Source organism: Dermacentor albipictus, chromosome 7 (genome assembly GCF_038994185.2).
Source record: "Dermacentor albipictus isolate Rhodes 1998 colony chromosome 7, USDA_Dalb.pri_finalv2, whole genome shotgun sequence".
Taxonomy (NCBI): domain Eukaryota; kingdom Metazoa; phylum Arthropoda; class Arachnida; order Ixodida; family Ixodidae; genus Dermacentor; species Dermacentor albipictus.
Genome location: NC_091827.1, coordinates 38,957,750 through 38,974,963, shown reverse-complemented (window position 1 = coordinate 38,974,963; position 17,214 = coordinate 38,957,750). Strand labels below are relative to the sequence as shown.

Below are 17,214 nucleotides of genomic sequence, written 5' to 3'. Positions count from 1 at the left end.
AGAAAGGAAAGAACATACGATATGGCGATATGGTGAGTATGGCGGTCTTCTTTCTTTTGTTTGTTTCATTTGCGCTACAACGGGTTCACAAAATAGGCATTTCACAAAAGGAGAATGTTGCTTTCGATCGTCCGCATAGAAAGCTTCTATATATATGTATAAACTCAGCCCGTGTCAGCTGGGGAACCCGGCATAACGGTGGTGCAGGGTCAGGCGTCACGATACATAAATGTCCCCCTCTCTCTCTCTATCTCTCTCTCTCTCTCTCTCTCTCTCCTCCGCTCCACGAGGAGTTCGCGGATTTGGCGGTCGATGCTTCAGACGCAGCAGCTAACAAGGCGCGCGCGCGCGCTCGCATTTGTGAGGTCAGTGGAGCGACGCAAACTTTTCCATCCGATCCTCCGAAGAGTACTTTGCGTCGTCGAGAGACATCGTCCCCGCCGCACAGCCGGTCGACGCATAGAATGCGCGACGCTTTGTAGCAGTGTCGGTAACTAAGCCAGACACGTCGCTAAATTTGGGTAGCTTTTAGTCACATTAGCAGCAGCTTAAGTGTTTTCTGGAGTCTTCGGAGTTGCAATTTCTGTAAGGCCACACACGTCAGCGAACTCGCCGCCATTTCCTTCTTTCCTTCCCTCCTCTCTCTCCCTATGATCTTTGTTTTCTCCCTTTCCCGTTCCCCCGGTGTAGGGTAGCCAACTGGACGTTATTCTGGTAAACCTCCCTGCCTTCTACTTATCTCTTTCCCTCCCTCACTCCTTCGGAGTTCTTTTTTTTCTTTTTCTAGTGGCGTAAATGTGTAGTAAGTTAGCCCTGGTAAATTTCTTCAAATTGACTCTGGCTAACTTAAAGTGACTCTCCCGATTAATTTCGACCATCTGGGCTTCTTTCACCTAGCGTAGGAACTGAGTACTGGTAAGCGCACCTCTTAAGACGGGACAGAAGATAGACACACTGGCACTGGACAAGCGCAAACTCGCAACTACATCTTATTCTGAGGACTTCGGCTACTTAAGTACACAGGAGACAAGGATCGCGCAAGCCCTCAGTTCCTAAGCATGAACCGACTATCCCAGGAACGAATTTTGTTAACATGCATTTCACCCAGCGGTGTACGCGGCCCGATCAAGGGCGAGAACGACAAAGTACCCGCCGATCACCTGTAAAATTAGTTTCACCAGTCCTTTCGCTCGTTCTCTTACCGGTCACCCATCCAGCCATTCGCTTCAACATGGGCAGCCCATTCGCTCCGCGTGTGTGTTCTCTTTCAAGTGCACGCCGTGTGTACAAACTATGATGCAATCTTTCAACGCACCCTTCTTTCTATTCTTTTTTTTTTCCCTTCTTCGTGAGAGCACAGATCGTTAAACGCACAGCTTTTCTTTCGTCGAGTCCTGCCTGATCCACTCGTTTGCGCCGTCGCTCTGATGAAAAAGGGGGAGACCAGCAGCTGTCCGCGACGGCGGAGTCTGCTAGGCGGATGGCATGGGGAGGGGAGGGGCAGAGGAGGTCTCCCAAGAAAGTGCCTGCCGGGCACGCCGGCTCTCAAGGAGCGCTCTCCACCTCTCTCTCACTCTCTTCACCTCGCCACCACTTCTAGAAGCACAGGCATGCCGTTTCCCCCTCGCCAAGGTCGCTCGCTACCGCTGGTTTTCTTGGCACGCGCCCGAGGAGAACAGCTGAGTCGCACGCCATCTGCCGGTTGGACGACTTCGAGCGACGAGAGGCCGGTGGGGGGGCTTATCGGAAGTGCTTGCCACGTACCGCCGCCGCAGCGGGGTTGACGTAATTGAAAACCAAAGCAGAAGGCAAATCAGGCCGCCGCAGCGGGGTTGACGTAATCGAAAACCGAAGCAGAAGGCAAATCAGGCCGCCGCAGCGGGGTTGACGTAATCGAAAACCGAAGCAGAAGGCAAATCGGACAATTTTAGCAGACGGACATTTTCTGTTTTCGCTGGGTGGGTTCAACTCACGCGCAGCCGCTGAATCTTACCGAAGAGAGAATGCGCCAAAATCCGCTCTACCGAACGCGTGGGAATCAGGATGGTGATTGTGGCGATCATGAAATTAATCTTTAAAGGTGCGCCGGCGGCTCGAGCCACCGCACGTCGGCGTACTACGCTTCAAGTTCCTTGCGCTACTTAAGTGTCACTACCTGTTCCGCCTTTCGCGCCTCGTGGTCCATAACAAGCGCATGATTACATAATTTTGCAGCTAAGTACACTGTTCCACGTTACTTCCGTTTCTTCTCTACTTTATGGGCCACCGATCTTGTCGTCTTGTCTCGCGGCGCCTAGTTGTCGAAAACTTGCTGTAGGTCAAATCAGGCACGTACCCAGGATTTTTTTTCGGGGGGGGCCCACCACCTCCATCATCATCATCATCATCATCATAATCATCATATTCATAATCATCATCATCATCCTGTTTTATGTCCACTGCAGGACGAAGGCCTCTCCCTGCTATCTCCATTTACCCCTGTCCTGCGCCAACCGATTCCAACTAGCGCCCGCGAATTTCCTAATTTCATCGCTCCACTTAGTGTTTTGTCGTCCTCGATTGCGTTTTCCTTCTCTTGGTATTCTGTAACCCTAATGGTCCAACGGTTATCTAACCGGCGCACTTCATGACCTGCCCAGCTACATTTTGTCCTCTTGATGTCAATTAGAATATCGTCTATACCCGTTCGCTCTCTGATCCAAAGCGCTCTCTTTCTCTCTCTTAACGTTATGCCTAGCAATCTTCGTTCGATCGCTCTTTGCGCGGTCCTTAACTCATTCTCAAGTCTCTGCCCCATATGTCAGCACTGGCAAAATGCACTGATTGTACACCTTACTTTTCAATAATAATGGTAAGCTTCCAGTCAGGAGCTGGCAATGTCTGACGTATGCGATCCAACCTATTTTTATTCTTTTGTGAATTTCCTTCTCATGATCAGGGTTCCCTGTGATTAATTGACCTAGGTAAACGTACTCCTTCACAGTCTCTAGTGGCCGACTGGCGATCCTGATCTCTTGTTCCTTTGGCCGGCTATTTATCATTATCGTCATCTTCTGCATATTAATATTCAGCCCCACTCTTACACTCTGTCTGTTAAGGTCTCCAATCATTTGTTGTAACTCGTCTGCATTGTTGTTGAATAGAACAATGTCATCTGCAAACCGAAGGTTGCTGAGATATTTGCCGTCGATCTTTACTCCTAAGCCTTCCCAGTTTAATAGCTTGACTTCTTCTAAGCACGCAGTGAATAGCTTTGGAGAAATTGTGTCTCCCTGTCTGACCCATTTCCCTATAGGTATCTCCCTGCTTTTCTTGTGTAGAATTAAGGTAGTTGTTGAACCTCTGTATATATTCTTACGCGAAGGACGAGCCAGTAAGACGAGAAACTATTTAGATTATATTTACAACAACGGTTGCAGCGCTGACCGGTTAGATTCACAGCGCGAGCCCAGTTCGTTCTTCCTCCTCTTTTCTGGAGTGATGGCGTCCACGCACCTCGTTCAAACAAACGAATACCAAACGCATGTAGCAATATTTTTCAAGCTTTTTACGTAAGCGTTCTGTAGTCCTTGATTACGTAGTGCCTCTAGACTGCTGGTATCTCTACTGAATCATATGCATTTTCGTAATCTATATAAGCCACATAGAGAGGCTTATTGTACTCTGCAGATTTCGCGATAACCTAATTGATGACATGGATGTGATCCATTGTAAGGTATCTCTTCCTGAAGCCAGCCTGTTCCCTTGGTTGACAAAATCCAGTGTTGCCCTTATTCTATTGGACATTATTTTGGTAAATATCTTATATAATATTGGGAGCAAGCTAATGGTCCTATAATTTTTCAATTCTTTAACGTCTCCTTTTTTGTGGATTAGTATAATGTCTGCATTCTTCCAGTTTTCTGGGACCCTTGCCGCCGATATACACTTCGTATAAAGAGCCGCCAGTTTTCTAAGCAATATGTCTCCTCCATGTTTGATTAAATGGACTTTTATTCCACCTTCTCCTCCCGCTCTTCATCGTTCCATGTCTTAGAGGGCCCTTCTGACTTCATCGCTAGTTATAGGAGAGTTTCCGTATCCTGTTCATTACTGTTTCTAAGTGAGGTATCGGGACTCCTCTGGGTACTGTATACAGGTCAGCTTAGAATTTTGCCGCTGCTTTTACTGTATCTTCGAGATTCCTTATGATATTATCCCTCTTATCTTTTAGTGCATACGTCATGATTTGTCCTATGCCAGGTTTTTTTTTTTTACTGATGTCAGGCCGCGTTCATTTTTTTACGGCTTCTTCAGTCTTTCACATGTTATAGTTTCGAATATCAGTTATTTTCGCCTTGTGGATAAGTTTGACAGTTCCGCGAATTGCGTAACGCTCTGCGGCCGCCAGTCCCATACAATCGCGTAGAGCGCAGGACTCTGCGATTCTAGACGTACTGCGCTCACCGAGAAAGGTTAGAAAAACACCCACATAAGCACAGCAGACAAGTGGCTACGTGAGGTGGTTCGACCGATAACTGTAGAAACGTCATTCAAAGCAAGTAATTATTCTCCACTTCCGGCGGCGTTTTCTCTACTTCCTTTTTAAATAAAAAGATGTTGATGCAGAAATATTCTCATAAACAACGGTTAACATTTTTATTATTCGCTGTTGCTTGCAGTTTGGTTGTTGCGCGTTGGCTCTCTCCCTTAGTAGATCGCTTAATTTCTCAACTCCTTGCGATTTTTGTTTCCGGTTTCCAATTTTGCACGAAAAGTGCGATACAATTAAGGAAAAACAGACGAGGTAACTGGCGACAGTCATCTTGCTTATGGGTTTAAGGGTTATTGCAGGGTTTCATGATGGACGCTCTTTCACATCATTTTATTTCCCACCTTATCTAACCCATATCACGTGTATATGGTTCCGGGCATCGGCCAGTCGCGGCGAGCCGTAACTCAAGGAAATAATGAAGCAAAGGGAAAAGTTAAACGCAATTGGTGTTTTCTCCGGCCGCAACTCGTTCCATGAGAGTACATACCAGCTGAGTAACAGCCGCATCCCTCTCCTGGTCCCAGGATCAGCCTAAACAAAGAACGTTGAACTAACAAAAGCAACAGCTATGCGCGTGACGGTTGAATAGATGGTGACAACTGAGCGCATCTCGAGTTAATCGCGCGGGTGCGGAATCTATGAGAAAACTGTCCTTCACATTACAAGAAATGCCGATAACTACCGCCATCTAAAAGGAGTGAAAAAGGCAGCATAAGGCTGACCGATGAACAGCTGCCAAGTCTCAACATTAATCTGGCGGCGCTTTAGGAATGTGTGAGGAGTGGTGGCGTGGGCGGGGAGGGGGGGGGGGTATGCCACTTGATTTCGGGGGGGGCCCGGGCCCCCCCGGGCCCCCCCCTGGGTACGTGCCTGGGTCAAATAATGATGCGATTGGCATTATTGGGGAACTTCACGCACTTTCCTGGAGAGCCAGCTATCCGTCCAAGTTTGTATCTGACCGTTTGCCCTCCGTTCTGGGTCATCGTGTAGTCCACGGTCGAGTGTTTCAAGCATTTCTTTCTTTCTTTTACAAAAGTAATGCGGTCAACCTTTACCGATATAAACGGCTAAGTATGCCCTATTAGATGCCGTCAAAATCTATGACGTCACGCGGAGAGTTAGTGCGGTAACTTCCCGGCGACGGCGCCACGTACCCGTCCTTGCCCCCTTTCGCGCTTTTTTGTGGGCGATTAAACCTTCTCGAATGACAAGAGTACACGCTTTGGCAATGCAAAAAAAAACGTAATTTAATAATACAGCTTGACTTAAGGATTGTCTTCAGTGTTCATTTAGGGTAGTACCAGCCCACGCAATATCATTCTCCCTCCCTTTTTTTTACTCCTGGTGTTCCCATACTTGGCTTTCAATTTGCGCCCGCTCGTTATACTGTAGCGAGCTGACTACCGCTCTGCGGAGGCTTATCAGCAACAATCTCTTTCTCCCGACAAATCATCTCGATAACGAAAGAAACAATAGCCCCCCCCCCTCCCCCCGATCAACGCTCCACGCTTTACTCTGCATCACCGGTCAGATATGCGCTTACCTCAGCGCACACGATTCCATGCAACCGAGCGCGCGTTAAGTGAACTTTTAGGCACCGCCCATATCTAATCAACTTCGCACGATGCTATCACGGGCTCTATATATATCGACTTCCCAGGCGGGTGACGGTTCATTCGAGAGAGAGAGAAAGTAGGATGGAGAGACAGTGAGTGAGAGAGATAGAGAGAGTGAGTGAGAGAGTGTGAGTGAGATATATATATAGAGAGAGTGAGAGTGTGTGCAGGCGAGTGAGAGAGAGAGTGAGAGAGTGTGGGTGAGAGATATATATAGAGAGAGTGAGTGAGAGTGTGTGCAGGTGAGTGAGAGAGAGAGTGAGTGAGAGTGTGTGCAGGTGAGTGAGAGAGAGACCTTCACTGAAAGTACCGTTCACTCGTGCAGTGTTTCTCACCCCCCGGAGTTCAATGCTTTCGTAAGCGTAAGTCTAATACCGAGCGTAAGTTCAGTTGAGCGAGGCTTCAGCTGCTATCACAGTCGACAACGAGCCACGACGCACTGCCGCGGAGGTATGCCCGGATTAATTTCGGCTATACCCGAGGCGCACGAGTATTCTGGCGTTCCGCACCCCCCTTTCCCACGCCTCCATCACAGTGAGGCCGGGAGTCGAACCCGGGAACCCTGTGCTCAGCTGCAGAAGGCCACAACCACTAGCTGCGTCACCTCGGCGGGTGACTGGGCAAAATAAATAAATAGATAAATAAATAAACAAACAAATAAAGCATTTGATAGTTATATAACTAATCCGCGGAGATCATAGGTTATACTGGGCAAGAAAATAAAGGATTTGATAGTTATAACTAATGTGCGGAGATCACACAAGATAAACATTCTTTACAACCTTGCTCTCTTCTTTCCTTTTCTCTCTTTCCTTCTTTCTTTGTTCCCTTTTTTTTCTATTTTTGCGTGAGATTGTGGAAACAGTTGTACTTATGTGACTGACAACTTCCATGCCTTTACACCGTCTCTGCTGGCAAAAACTTGAGCCTTTTTTTGACAGGCAACGGCTGCTTCCAATCGTGCATGTTCATTACCCTCGTGAATATTAATTACCACGAACGGTTAATTACGGACGATAAGTTCACCATGGCCACTTTTGCAGCTTGTTCGCGAAGAACGACTGCACGCATTTGTTTAACCAGATGTCGCGCGAATGTGTATTTTGTATACAAATGCTCTTAGGCCACTGTTATGCATGTGCTGTAAACGTCAAAGCTATCAAAGACTGCCGATCAACTGCAAATAATTTCTGCTCAATTTAAGAGCACTAACAGATGGTCTTTGATAAATTATAACGATGCGAATTGGAGGCGTCATTCTGACGAGAGGCAAAAAGCGTTTTGAAGTTTAAAAAAAGAAAGAAAAAAAAGGGGGGGCGCAAACTGCAAAGTCTGCGTTTTAGAAATGCTAGCAGGCATTTGGAAACCTACAGCCGACAGGACCCCTTCGATGAAATTTTTTCTTGTTCACTCAAAAATGCGCACGAAACTAACAACCGATATCTAGATTAAAATCTACCACGGCGGTTATTGCTACCTTTTTAATGATACTATGTGGGATGCCGATATTTTTATTCATTCTTTGCTGCTTCGGAAGAATAAAATAATACGTATCCTGCTTCACAAAGACACCATAAACGGTTAGCCTTCACAATAACATTCTAGAGTTGTTTTTTTTTCTTTATCAAAATTTTCCCAATAAACATGGACGACACGTGTTCAGCCCTTCATCATTTTGAACGCGATCTTTTCTTACAGCTGACAACTTTATAAACACTTATGAGCGACGAAAGACCTCAAAGAGAAGGAAAAAATAAAGGAAAGCCGTTCCGAAGTAAAGTTTGTTGAGTACTTGAAGGTCACGAACCAACCGGTTGGTGGCTACAAACATGTTTCATTTGTCAACCTATACTAAATTTGCGCCCGGCTACATTTTACTTTCTTGTTATGCAAAAAAGAGGTGAGGCGTGCAGACAGGACAAGAGTAGAGAAGTTCGCGCTATCCACTTCTCCACTTCTCTACTCTTGTGTCCTGTCTGCACGCCTCACCTCTTTTTTGCATAAGGAAACCTTACCGACTAGCTCAGCTTTCTGTCGTTCTTACTTTCTTGCTTTCCTTGTTTATTTTTGTTTTGTTTTTCTTCTAGAGGTCCTAAATATAAGGCTACGGGGCTATGCAATCCATCAAAGTAACCGTCAGACTTGTATTGAACACTTTCGGTGCAAAACTTTTCGTAGTAAAAACAGATTCTCTTAAAGATTTGGTTCATGCTGCTTTGAAGCAGCGTACACAGAATACGAGTCCCCCCCCCAACCATAACACAAACCAGAAATATCCAGACCTCCGCAGCAGCAGCAGCAGCAAAAAAAAAAAAAGAAGAAGAAGAAGAGAAAGAAAACCGCACTCCAGCAGGCAGGCGTGTTTGGATTAAGCGTGACGGAAGCTGAACAGGCACCGGCGAAGCGGTCTGCGCACCCCGGCCTCTTCCGCATATAACCAGCTGACTCAGTATCGACCGGCTCTTCCTGCCCGCTCCGACTTGCAGTCGAAATTCGGAGCCGAAAGCCATTTTGATGTCGGCGCTGAAGTGCGTACTTTTGTTGTTGTTTATATATACGAGACATAAACCGGCAACACCTGTCTACACTGCTGCGGGGGCAAGCGATGTGCACCGATACGCGTGACGTAACAGCAAGCGCAACAACAACGGAAGTACCACGCCGGCGTGGGCCTGGGGAAAACACCTCGGAAACAATCCACGCTGCTTCGTATAGTAACGCGCCCTTCTGACCCACATGTGACATTTGAGGTGCTTGTGAGCATCGTACGTACACGAGGGCACACATTGTGACATTATAAACATAGTGGAGGAACCTCCGCACGAAGCAGACGACCGTGAATAACATCGATGCCCCGTGACATTATAAACATAGTGGAGGAGCCTCCATACATAGCAGACGACCGTGATTAACATCGATGCAATCTATCGCACGGCAAAACCTGGTTCAGACGGTCAACTTCCGGCGATATCGCTTTCAATACGCGCTTATCGGTTGGTTGAGCAAAACAGGAAGAGCCGATTGCCCGGCCGGTTGAGCATTATAACGTAATGCGAGAGGGATATGTAGTAACGATCGAAAGTTATCGTCCGAGAATGCGTCCCATAACCATTGCCTGCAATCCGATTGGAGGTTAACTCGGAAGCGATGAAGTCGGATGCATGCAGAACTATGCGCAAACGGTTTAATCATATCCTTGACCGACAGCCATCGTGAGAATTTGATACTAATTTTATCTAGACAGTAGCGTCGTCGCAGACGATGAAAAGTACTCGCGAAGTGCGTTTAAGAATACCGCGAGTCGATGTGAAAATCCAGCGTGTAAACCACCAAAACCTACCACGCCACGTTAATGCACTATCGTCTGTGTGTTTAGGCCAGTAACAACGGTTTTTACGACAAAGAAACATGAGGAGTTGCTTTCAACGCGAACACGGAAGTGATACCTTCTCCATATAACTGTGATGCTTGAAACAAAAAAAGATGGGTTTTTCACGTTCGTAACAAACCTGGTCGGTAACAAGCACCGACTTGGAAAAGACATGATACCCCTGTGCCGCGTTCAGATTCAAGCTGGTTACGCATATCGTTGTTTATACTATACGTGCCATTTGGGCCACTGAGACGGGTAAGAATGACGGAAGAGCTGTTACGAGATATGCAGGTTGAAACTGCTTATCTGGTTTCCGCAACAGCCAGAGTGAACTCATATCTTCGCAAACATGTTGGTTTATCAGCGAAGCTTAGCAGCACGGCGGCAAGCAGTCGGTCGCGACGCATCCTGTAGCTTCGGTTACAAACTTACGAAAGACGATGAACAGGTTGGATAAACTTTCTCTTCCGCAGATACTATAATGGGCTCGAAAAAAAAAAATCTCCGTGGGGTTTGTACACGTATGCCAACAGTCCTGGTCACGTATGACGACGATCCTAGACACGTATGACAATGATCCTGGACGCGTGCGACAATGTCCAGGACAATGGCCCTGTACACAAGCGCACGACTCCCTCGAATCTGAATGTACGACATGTTCGCTTTGCAAGAAATGTTTGGCCCCCTTTAGAGCAGACCCGAGTTCAGAGGTCACTTGCGAGTACATCTAACGACTAATCCCCAAACGTTCGTATTTTGACTAAGGGCATACCTCAACCACGAAAGGGTGCCAGGCCAAACTTGGAAACTACAACGAAACCACGAGGCTTACTTTGCGATTGTAAATAATGGTACTTATTATATTCTGTGGCCGTATGATACAACTTATTTATGATCATGTTCCCGTACGGGAGTGCGCCCGAGAGTATACAAGCTCAGGGGTACCCTGTGACTTACCAATAAGGAAATCGCATCTGATGTATTGCAAGCGAAATTGTCGAATGAACTGAAATCGACGCGATCGTGTCGCAGGATATCCGCGTCGCGCGATCTTTCTTCAGGCACGCGCGAGATCCACTCACCGTTACTCCATGGGTTCGGCGGCTCGACGTAGCCGGTGACGATGCAGTCGTCCGTCGGGAAGTTGACCCGGTGTCCCTTGCTTCGGCGCTTGAGCGCCGAGGAAAGCGCGACTCCGTGCGCCTGCAGTCTCGTAGTTTCGGTCGGAGTGGTCGGCGCCGAGGCGGACTTCTCGCAACCCGCGGAGAGCGATCGGGGCTCCATCGAAACGTCCTCCATGCTCGTGAAGAACACGCTCATGCCGATCCGACGCGACGGACGAGGACCAATCCGACACGCCGACACCGAACTCCCAAGCGGACTCTTCTCTCTCTCTTTCACCGCCGCCGAACAACGCGATACTGCGGGCGGTAATGCATGGCGCTATTCAAATAAACACAGAAAACACCACCACGTTCGCACACCTGCGCGCTCACTTTGCCGTCAGCTGTAGCAACAACGAACGCCGAGTCGTAGTAGGTACTATCGTGGTAGGTGATCCACTTGCGTAGCCGCAAGCAGCAGCACGGCCGCGTGTATCTGGCGTTTTGTCAACACGCCCGAAACGGAGAAAGCCCGCGAGCACAGGCGACGCCCGTGGTAACCGACGGCCAGAAGATCGTCCGTCGTCGTAGCTGTCGTAGTCTCCGGCGCACCGCAGTAGCCGAGTCGAGCGATCTTTCGACTTTCCTTCCTTTGGGGCGTTCCGCCGGAGCTTACGGCGAAAGTGGGAGCACGGTCATCCAGGGGATCGTAAACAAAAAAACACACACAAATGTGCCGCGGCCGCGGCCTTCGCCGCCGCAGCAGCAGCAGTGATTCTTTAACGACACACACACATGCACGCACGCGCACGCAAACGGAAGCACCAGCGGATCACACCACACCACACACGCGCGACGGCGGCGGGTACCGTTAAAACGACGCGCCGCTTCGACCACCGCCACCACACGGTAAAACGCGAGCGCACGTTGTTTGAGAAGGGCACGCAGGGACGAACTTGTCCGTCAAGTGTGCCCGCCTGGCCGCCACCGCTTTTCCGCTAGCGTCGAGCACAAGACGCACGCCAACAGCGACGAGAGAAGCTCGGTCCGGTCGCCCTTCGACCGTAGAAGTAGCAGCAGCCGCCGAGCGATGGAAGCACCGCAGAGCGCGGGAAGGGCTTCTTTCTGCCTACTCTCCCCGCGTTGATAAACGATTCGCTGCGACGCTCTTCACTTCAGCGGGTGATCGGCGCGTACGCCCGCTGCGCCCCTGTCGCAGCGACGACGGCAGCTTGCGGCTACCGCGCCGGCGCGGCGCGCGCTGGTGATTCGCCTAGCGCTTCGTCCTTGCTGACGTGGCGCCACCTGGACTGAAAAGGGGAGACGATAGAGGTTGCGCGAACGTAGCCTCCGTGATTGCTTCGCACAAATCTCGGCACGACAGTCGAGGAGGTTTTTTAAAGGAACAGGTTGCTGGAGTGGCAACCCCCGCAGTTTCCTAAGACAAGCGCAAGTGATGTCAGAGCTTACCTTGAACGATACTATTTTAGAGCTGAAGCCCACTCACAGCTGAATTGGTTTTCTTTAAATAATGCTGGGGGACTAATGGGAAAACAAAAGCTCGTCGTTTCTGGCGAAAACATTGCCTAACTTGATTCGTTGTAGTGGTTTACAGTTAGCGAGAGCCGTATTAGTGAGTGAGCGTGGCCTACACGATTGCGTTCGCACGAATTTCTGCGCGAGGGCCGTAGTTTGGGCCGTAGTAGTGTGAGCGTGGCCTCCAAGATTGCGCCCGCTGTTTCGGAGACACAGCGTGGGAATGTCTTCGCGGCGTTCTGGTGTGGTTTTCGATCATAGCCAACGTCATGCGTTATCTTCAAGCAAAAACCAGTGCAGGAGAACGGAATGCAAAGAGCGTGGTACATAGTTCATGCATGCTTGGAGCAAGAAACATTGTCCACACTCATTGGCGCTGTTGAGCATAATTGAGAACCACCCAAACAGTCATTTTGCTGCAGTGTATTTCTTCCCTGAGGATACGTTACAGAAATGAGCCCCGTATTAATGACTTTCTCGTTAAACCAGTGCTTACAATTGCTGTTAAACACACTGCAATGGGAGCGATGGTTCTGAGTAGGCAAAGAAATGCGTTACAAAACGATGCGTGCCGTCCCTTTGTTCCCGTGATGCTGTTGGATACGTTGTCCTGCAAGAATTTTTTTTTTCGTAAAATACCATTACTTAAGTATGTGGGCGATAAAACTATCCAGCGCGTTCTTACAATAATAGGTTTTAAAAACAATGCATGCCGTACTGTTAAATTCCTACAGGCGAGAGATTAAGTGCGCTGCACTCTAAAAAAAGCTTGCACCCTTTGCAGGTTATCTCGTATTGTCAAGAACGGGCAGCTAGAGTGCAAGTTTGCCAGCCATACGCCAGCGGTGGTAACCTCATCTTGGAATGCCGCCGGAAACCTCTAGCCACGGCGTGACTAAGTCGACTTTGTGTCGGTAACAATACGCGCATCCTCCACTCTCCGTCGCTTCAGCTAGGATGCGTTGTGACTGAAGGAGTTCAACGAAGCAGGCTTTGTGCGCAACACGACAATGCGGACCTGATCTGCTACGGGTGGGGGAGTTGCCGCGGGAACGCCGACGAAGGCTCCTTCCCACGCACCGACCAAGACGCAAGACAATGTGCTACCCGGGTCGGCTCCGAGTTCTACGAAATTCGTGTGGTGTCGGTTTCGGACCGTGAACACGTGTGTGTGCATGTGTGTGTGTAAACCGTCCCGCGGAGAGGCGGCTAGTTTACGATGACTAAACGAACGTTCGCGTCACCTTGTATCGCGGGAGGACCGAGTGTTTAAAGACTGCTGTTGTGCGGATGCTCGACACACTTTTCTTAAGCAGTCATGTTGGACTGAGACACTCTCTCAAGCAGTCGTGTTAGACCGACGTACTTTCTCTCGCAGTCATGCTAGACTGATTAACTGCATGTAAATACGGTAAATAAACCCCTATTCCTCGTTCTCGATGAGAAGCTGTCCTTCCCTTCATCAACGTCCTCAGCGTGGATAAGTTGGACGACGGCATGGGCCAGCTACCTTCGAATTCATGCCGGACTCCAATCTTGACAACGGATCACGAGCGATGGGACTGAGCCCCCAATCCTGACAGTATCCAAACAACTATCATCATCTATATTGCTTGTCTTTATCGCTGCGTGCCCGGTACTTCCAGGTCACGAACGACATGCGTGTTATCAGCGTGATATAACATTCCTGACAGAAAAGTAGAGTAAAGCGCAGAGTTTTCAAGAAAGTCAATGCAAGCAAGACTCATGCCGTTATTAGGCAGTTTTGGTTGGGCGTTGTTAGATATGGCGCCGTTTCCTGAGGCTACTTCGAGTTCCCCAAACCACTTCGAATCGCAGCACAGCTAATTGAAGAATGCAGAAGCAGAGGTGCCACATTCCTGAGGCAGGACACTCGCAAACAAGTTCGTAGGCCGCCGGGATTAGAAGGGGGCCTCGGACAATGGAGCCCAATCATCCCCCTTCGCCTTTGAAGAAGACATTTGCTACCGCTGCGCGGCCGTAGCACCGGGAGCAGGTGGATCCTAGGACAATGGAGCATGAGCACCCCCCTCCCCTTCTCCTCCTTGGAAGAAGCGCATTGCCAGTCTGCAAGGCAAGATCGCAGGGGGATCAAGTGATCAAGAGAGGAGGACCAAGCGCCGACTCTCTTCGCCGGGTATGACACCATCGCACGGGCACCTACTATTGGCTGAAAATGGCGTCATCTGAGCGGACTCTCCCATTGGTCGAACATGACGCGACTTCCAGTGCTCGAAGGGTTTATAAGAAGCCTTCCAGAGAGACCTGAGCATTCTGGAGCATTCCCTGTTTCACCTCTCTCGAACTTCTTGCCGCGGGCCGCAGCGTCCGAGTTGCTGCCAGCCCGTAATGACTGTACAACTGTTCATTGACGTCTCACCTCTCTGTATATAATGCGAAATAAACCCTCCCAGTTTTGTTTTCATCCCGAAGTCCGTCCTTCAACCCCTACAGCGTCCGCAACCACCCATGTACGCAGCGCGCGAGGTTGTGTGCGCGTAGCGAAGCGCGCGCGCACGATACGGCGATAGTTGGCCGGACGCGAAAGTTGAGAAGGAGATTGATGACTTGCATGAGCAGGTACCAGTAGTGTGCTACCCAGCGCCGCGATATGCCACCTTCTGAAACTGTGTAGCCAATATCAGCCGAGTAAGGATTGGGAGGTCAATCCCACCGCTCGTAACCACTTGTCAAGATTGGAGTCGGGCATGAATTAGACGGTAGCTGGCCCATGCCGTCGTCCAACTTATCCACGCTGAGGACGTTGTTGAAGGGAAGGGCTGCTTCTCATCGAGAACGAGGAATATGGGTTTATTTACAGTATCTACATAAGGACGTTGCAGTTCATCAGTCTAGCATGACTGCGAGAGAAAGTACACTGAGCAGCCGCACAGCAGCTGTTTATAAACACTCTGTCCTCCCTAGATCCCTAGGTGAGGGAAACGTTCGACCAGTCATCGTAGCCGAGCCGCCTTTTATAAAAGTGCGAGGGCTTACACACACACACACTTCCGCACAGGCTTCACAGTCCCCACCGAGGCCAGACGGTATTCGCAGACTTCGGGACTTACGTTTAGAGTGTACACTTAAAACGGTTGCACCCTTTGGGGTGTATATTTGTTCCACAACAATAATCATCTGCCTTGCTCGCGTTTCCTTTCTTGAAAACTCGGCAGTCGCTGCTTTCCTGTCGAGAATACTGCGTCACACTGATAACGCGCATGCCGTTCGTGACTGGGAAGTACCGGGCTCACCGGGTTAAAGAAAGGAAACGCGGGCAACACAGATGATTATCGTTGTAGGACAAGATAAGCCCAAAAGGGTGTAAATTTATCTAACACTCTTAGAAAAATGACGAGTTTACGAAGTCACAAAGCTGTTTGAAGCCAAAAGGACGAAGTTTAGGCAAATCCATGTACTTCCCATGCTGGGACAACCGCTCCCATTGTAGCTCACGTAGACACTAGCGCCAGAGTTTCCTCTAGTAATTTTGTAGGAAACTCTATGGCCAAAGCCACCTAGAAAATCAGTCTCTGTAGCACGCCGCAACCTTCGCTTCTCATTCCAACGAGCAGCTCTGTCTCCAGGAGGCATCTCACCTCGTGAGTGTCTAGCAGAGGCAAGCGCAGCTGCTTATATACCACCGCGACGCCGCGAGCGACGGCGCGAGTTGGAGCCCCATTTCTCCTCTGTCGTGACGTCACGGTGTCACGTGGTATTGAAGGCGACACCGCCGCGCCTGAGGAGCTGGGTTGAGCTCTAGTAATATGCTTCGCATAAAATTTACACCCTTTGGGGTTTATCTTGTACCACAACAATAATCGCCATCGTGTTAGGGAGGTGTTCAGGAACCAGCCCGATCCGCCAGAGTGGATCACCCTGTTTTATGGTTTGGTAGTGCTCAGGAAGTTACGTGTCAGCAAAAAACAAAACAAGAATATAAGGGGAAAAAAGGCTGATGCACATTAACAGTGTAATTGTTCAGAAAAAAAAGGCAATAAAGGAAAAAGAAATAACTGTGGCCTAGTTTGAGCACTGCAGGGTTGCTGTGCTGGACAGCAGACGTTCGATTCCACCATATGTCACACGCTATTTTCTCTTTTATTAAAGGAAGACAAGAACGGAACCTATACCTACCTACCGCAAAATGTCAAGGATTGAGGCAAAGAATGGTTCGCATAAAAGATAAAAATATATTGCATTCAGAACGCGCGATATTTCGGTGGAAGTGGCCGATGACGTAAACAGGCGCGGCGAGCCGCCGCCGATTATCGTCTGGAGTTCGTTATCGCGCACCTTTCTTTGTATTCCACCTAGACGGGAAGCACAAAAAAATAACGCAACGCTGTTGCGGCTCTGTTGTGAGTGGCCCATCGCCAGGTCAGCACGTTTTCCTGGCTGTCGGCGTAAAAAGCCTCGCCGCGCGTAACGTTATTTGTCGACAGCCTCCACCCCTCCCCCCCCCCCCCCCAATCCCCACTCCTCGTGTCGGGTTCAATGAACCTTTCCCTATCCGGTCCGCGGCTGTAGCTTGAGTGGCAGCCGTCATAGAGCTTCATACAGTGGTTATTGTACCCGCTGAGGTGCTGTACCCGCTGAGATGGTGTTAGGCTGCTGAGCACGAGGTCGCGGGATCGAATCCCGGCCATAGGGGCCGCATTTCGATGGAGGCGCAATGCGAAAACACCCGTGTACTTACATTTAGGTGCACGTTAAAGATCCCCAGTTGGTCGAAATTTCCGGAGTCTTCCACTACGGCGTGCCTCATAATCAGAAGGTGGTTTTGGCACGTAAAACACCATAATTAAATTAACAGTGAATATTGTGGGAAATCATAAGGCGTGCGCTAAGCGCGACGAATCACGGATGCCATCAAATGCTACATACAGACCTGCGTGTGTATGCACCGTACGTACAGCAGGTCCCAAAAGTTTGCGGAGCACAGGTTAAGTGAGAAACCTGAATTTCTGGAGCTGTTGAGCCACGACTATATATAATTTCATAGATCGCTGCGTACGTAGCACAGGACGC

At 49.2% G+C, this 17,214-nt stretch overlaps 1 protein-coding gene across 1 annotated transcript in view; it reads right to left on the bottom strand.

Annotated features, from left to right (window-relative positions):
• LOC135905660 (protein phosphatase 1 regulatory subunit 37-like) overlaps positions 1-11,862 on the bottom strand; it is a 431,344-nt gene extending 419,482 nt beyond the window's left edge. The window contains exon 1 of the mRNA XM_065436606.2: positions 10,606-11,862. Coding sequence (XP_065292678.1) covers positions 10,606-10,843 — 238 coding nt within the window. The 5' untranslated portion in view covers positions 10,844-11,862. The remainder of the gene's footprint in view (positions 1-10,605) is intronic.
• Positions 11,863-17,214: the final 5,352 nt, after the last annotated feature.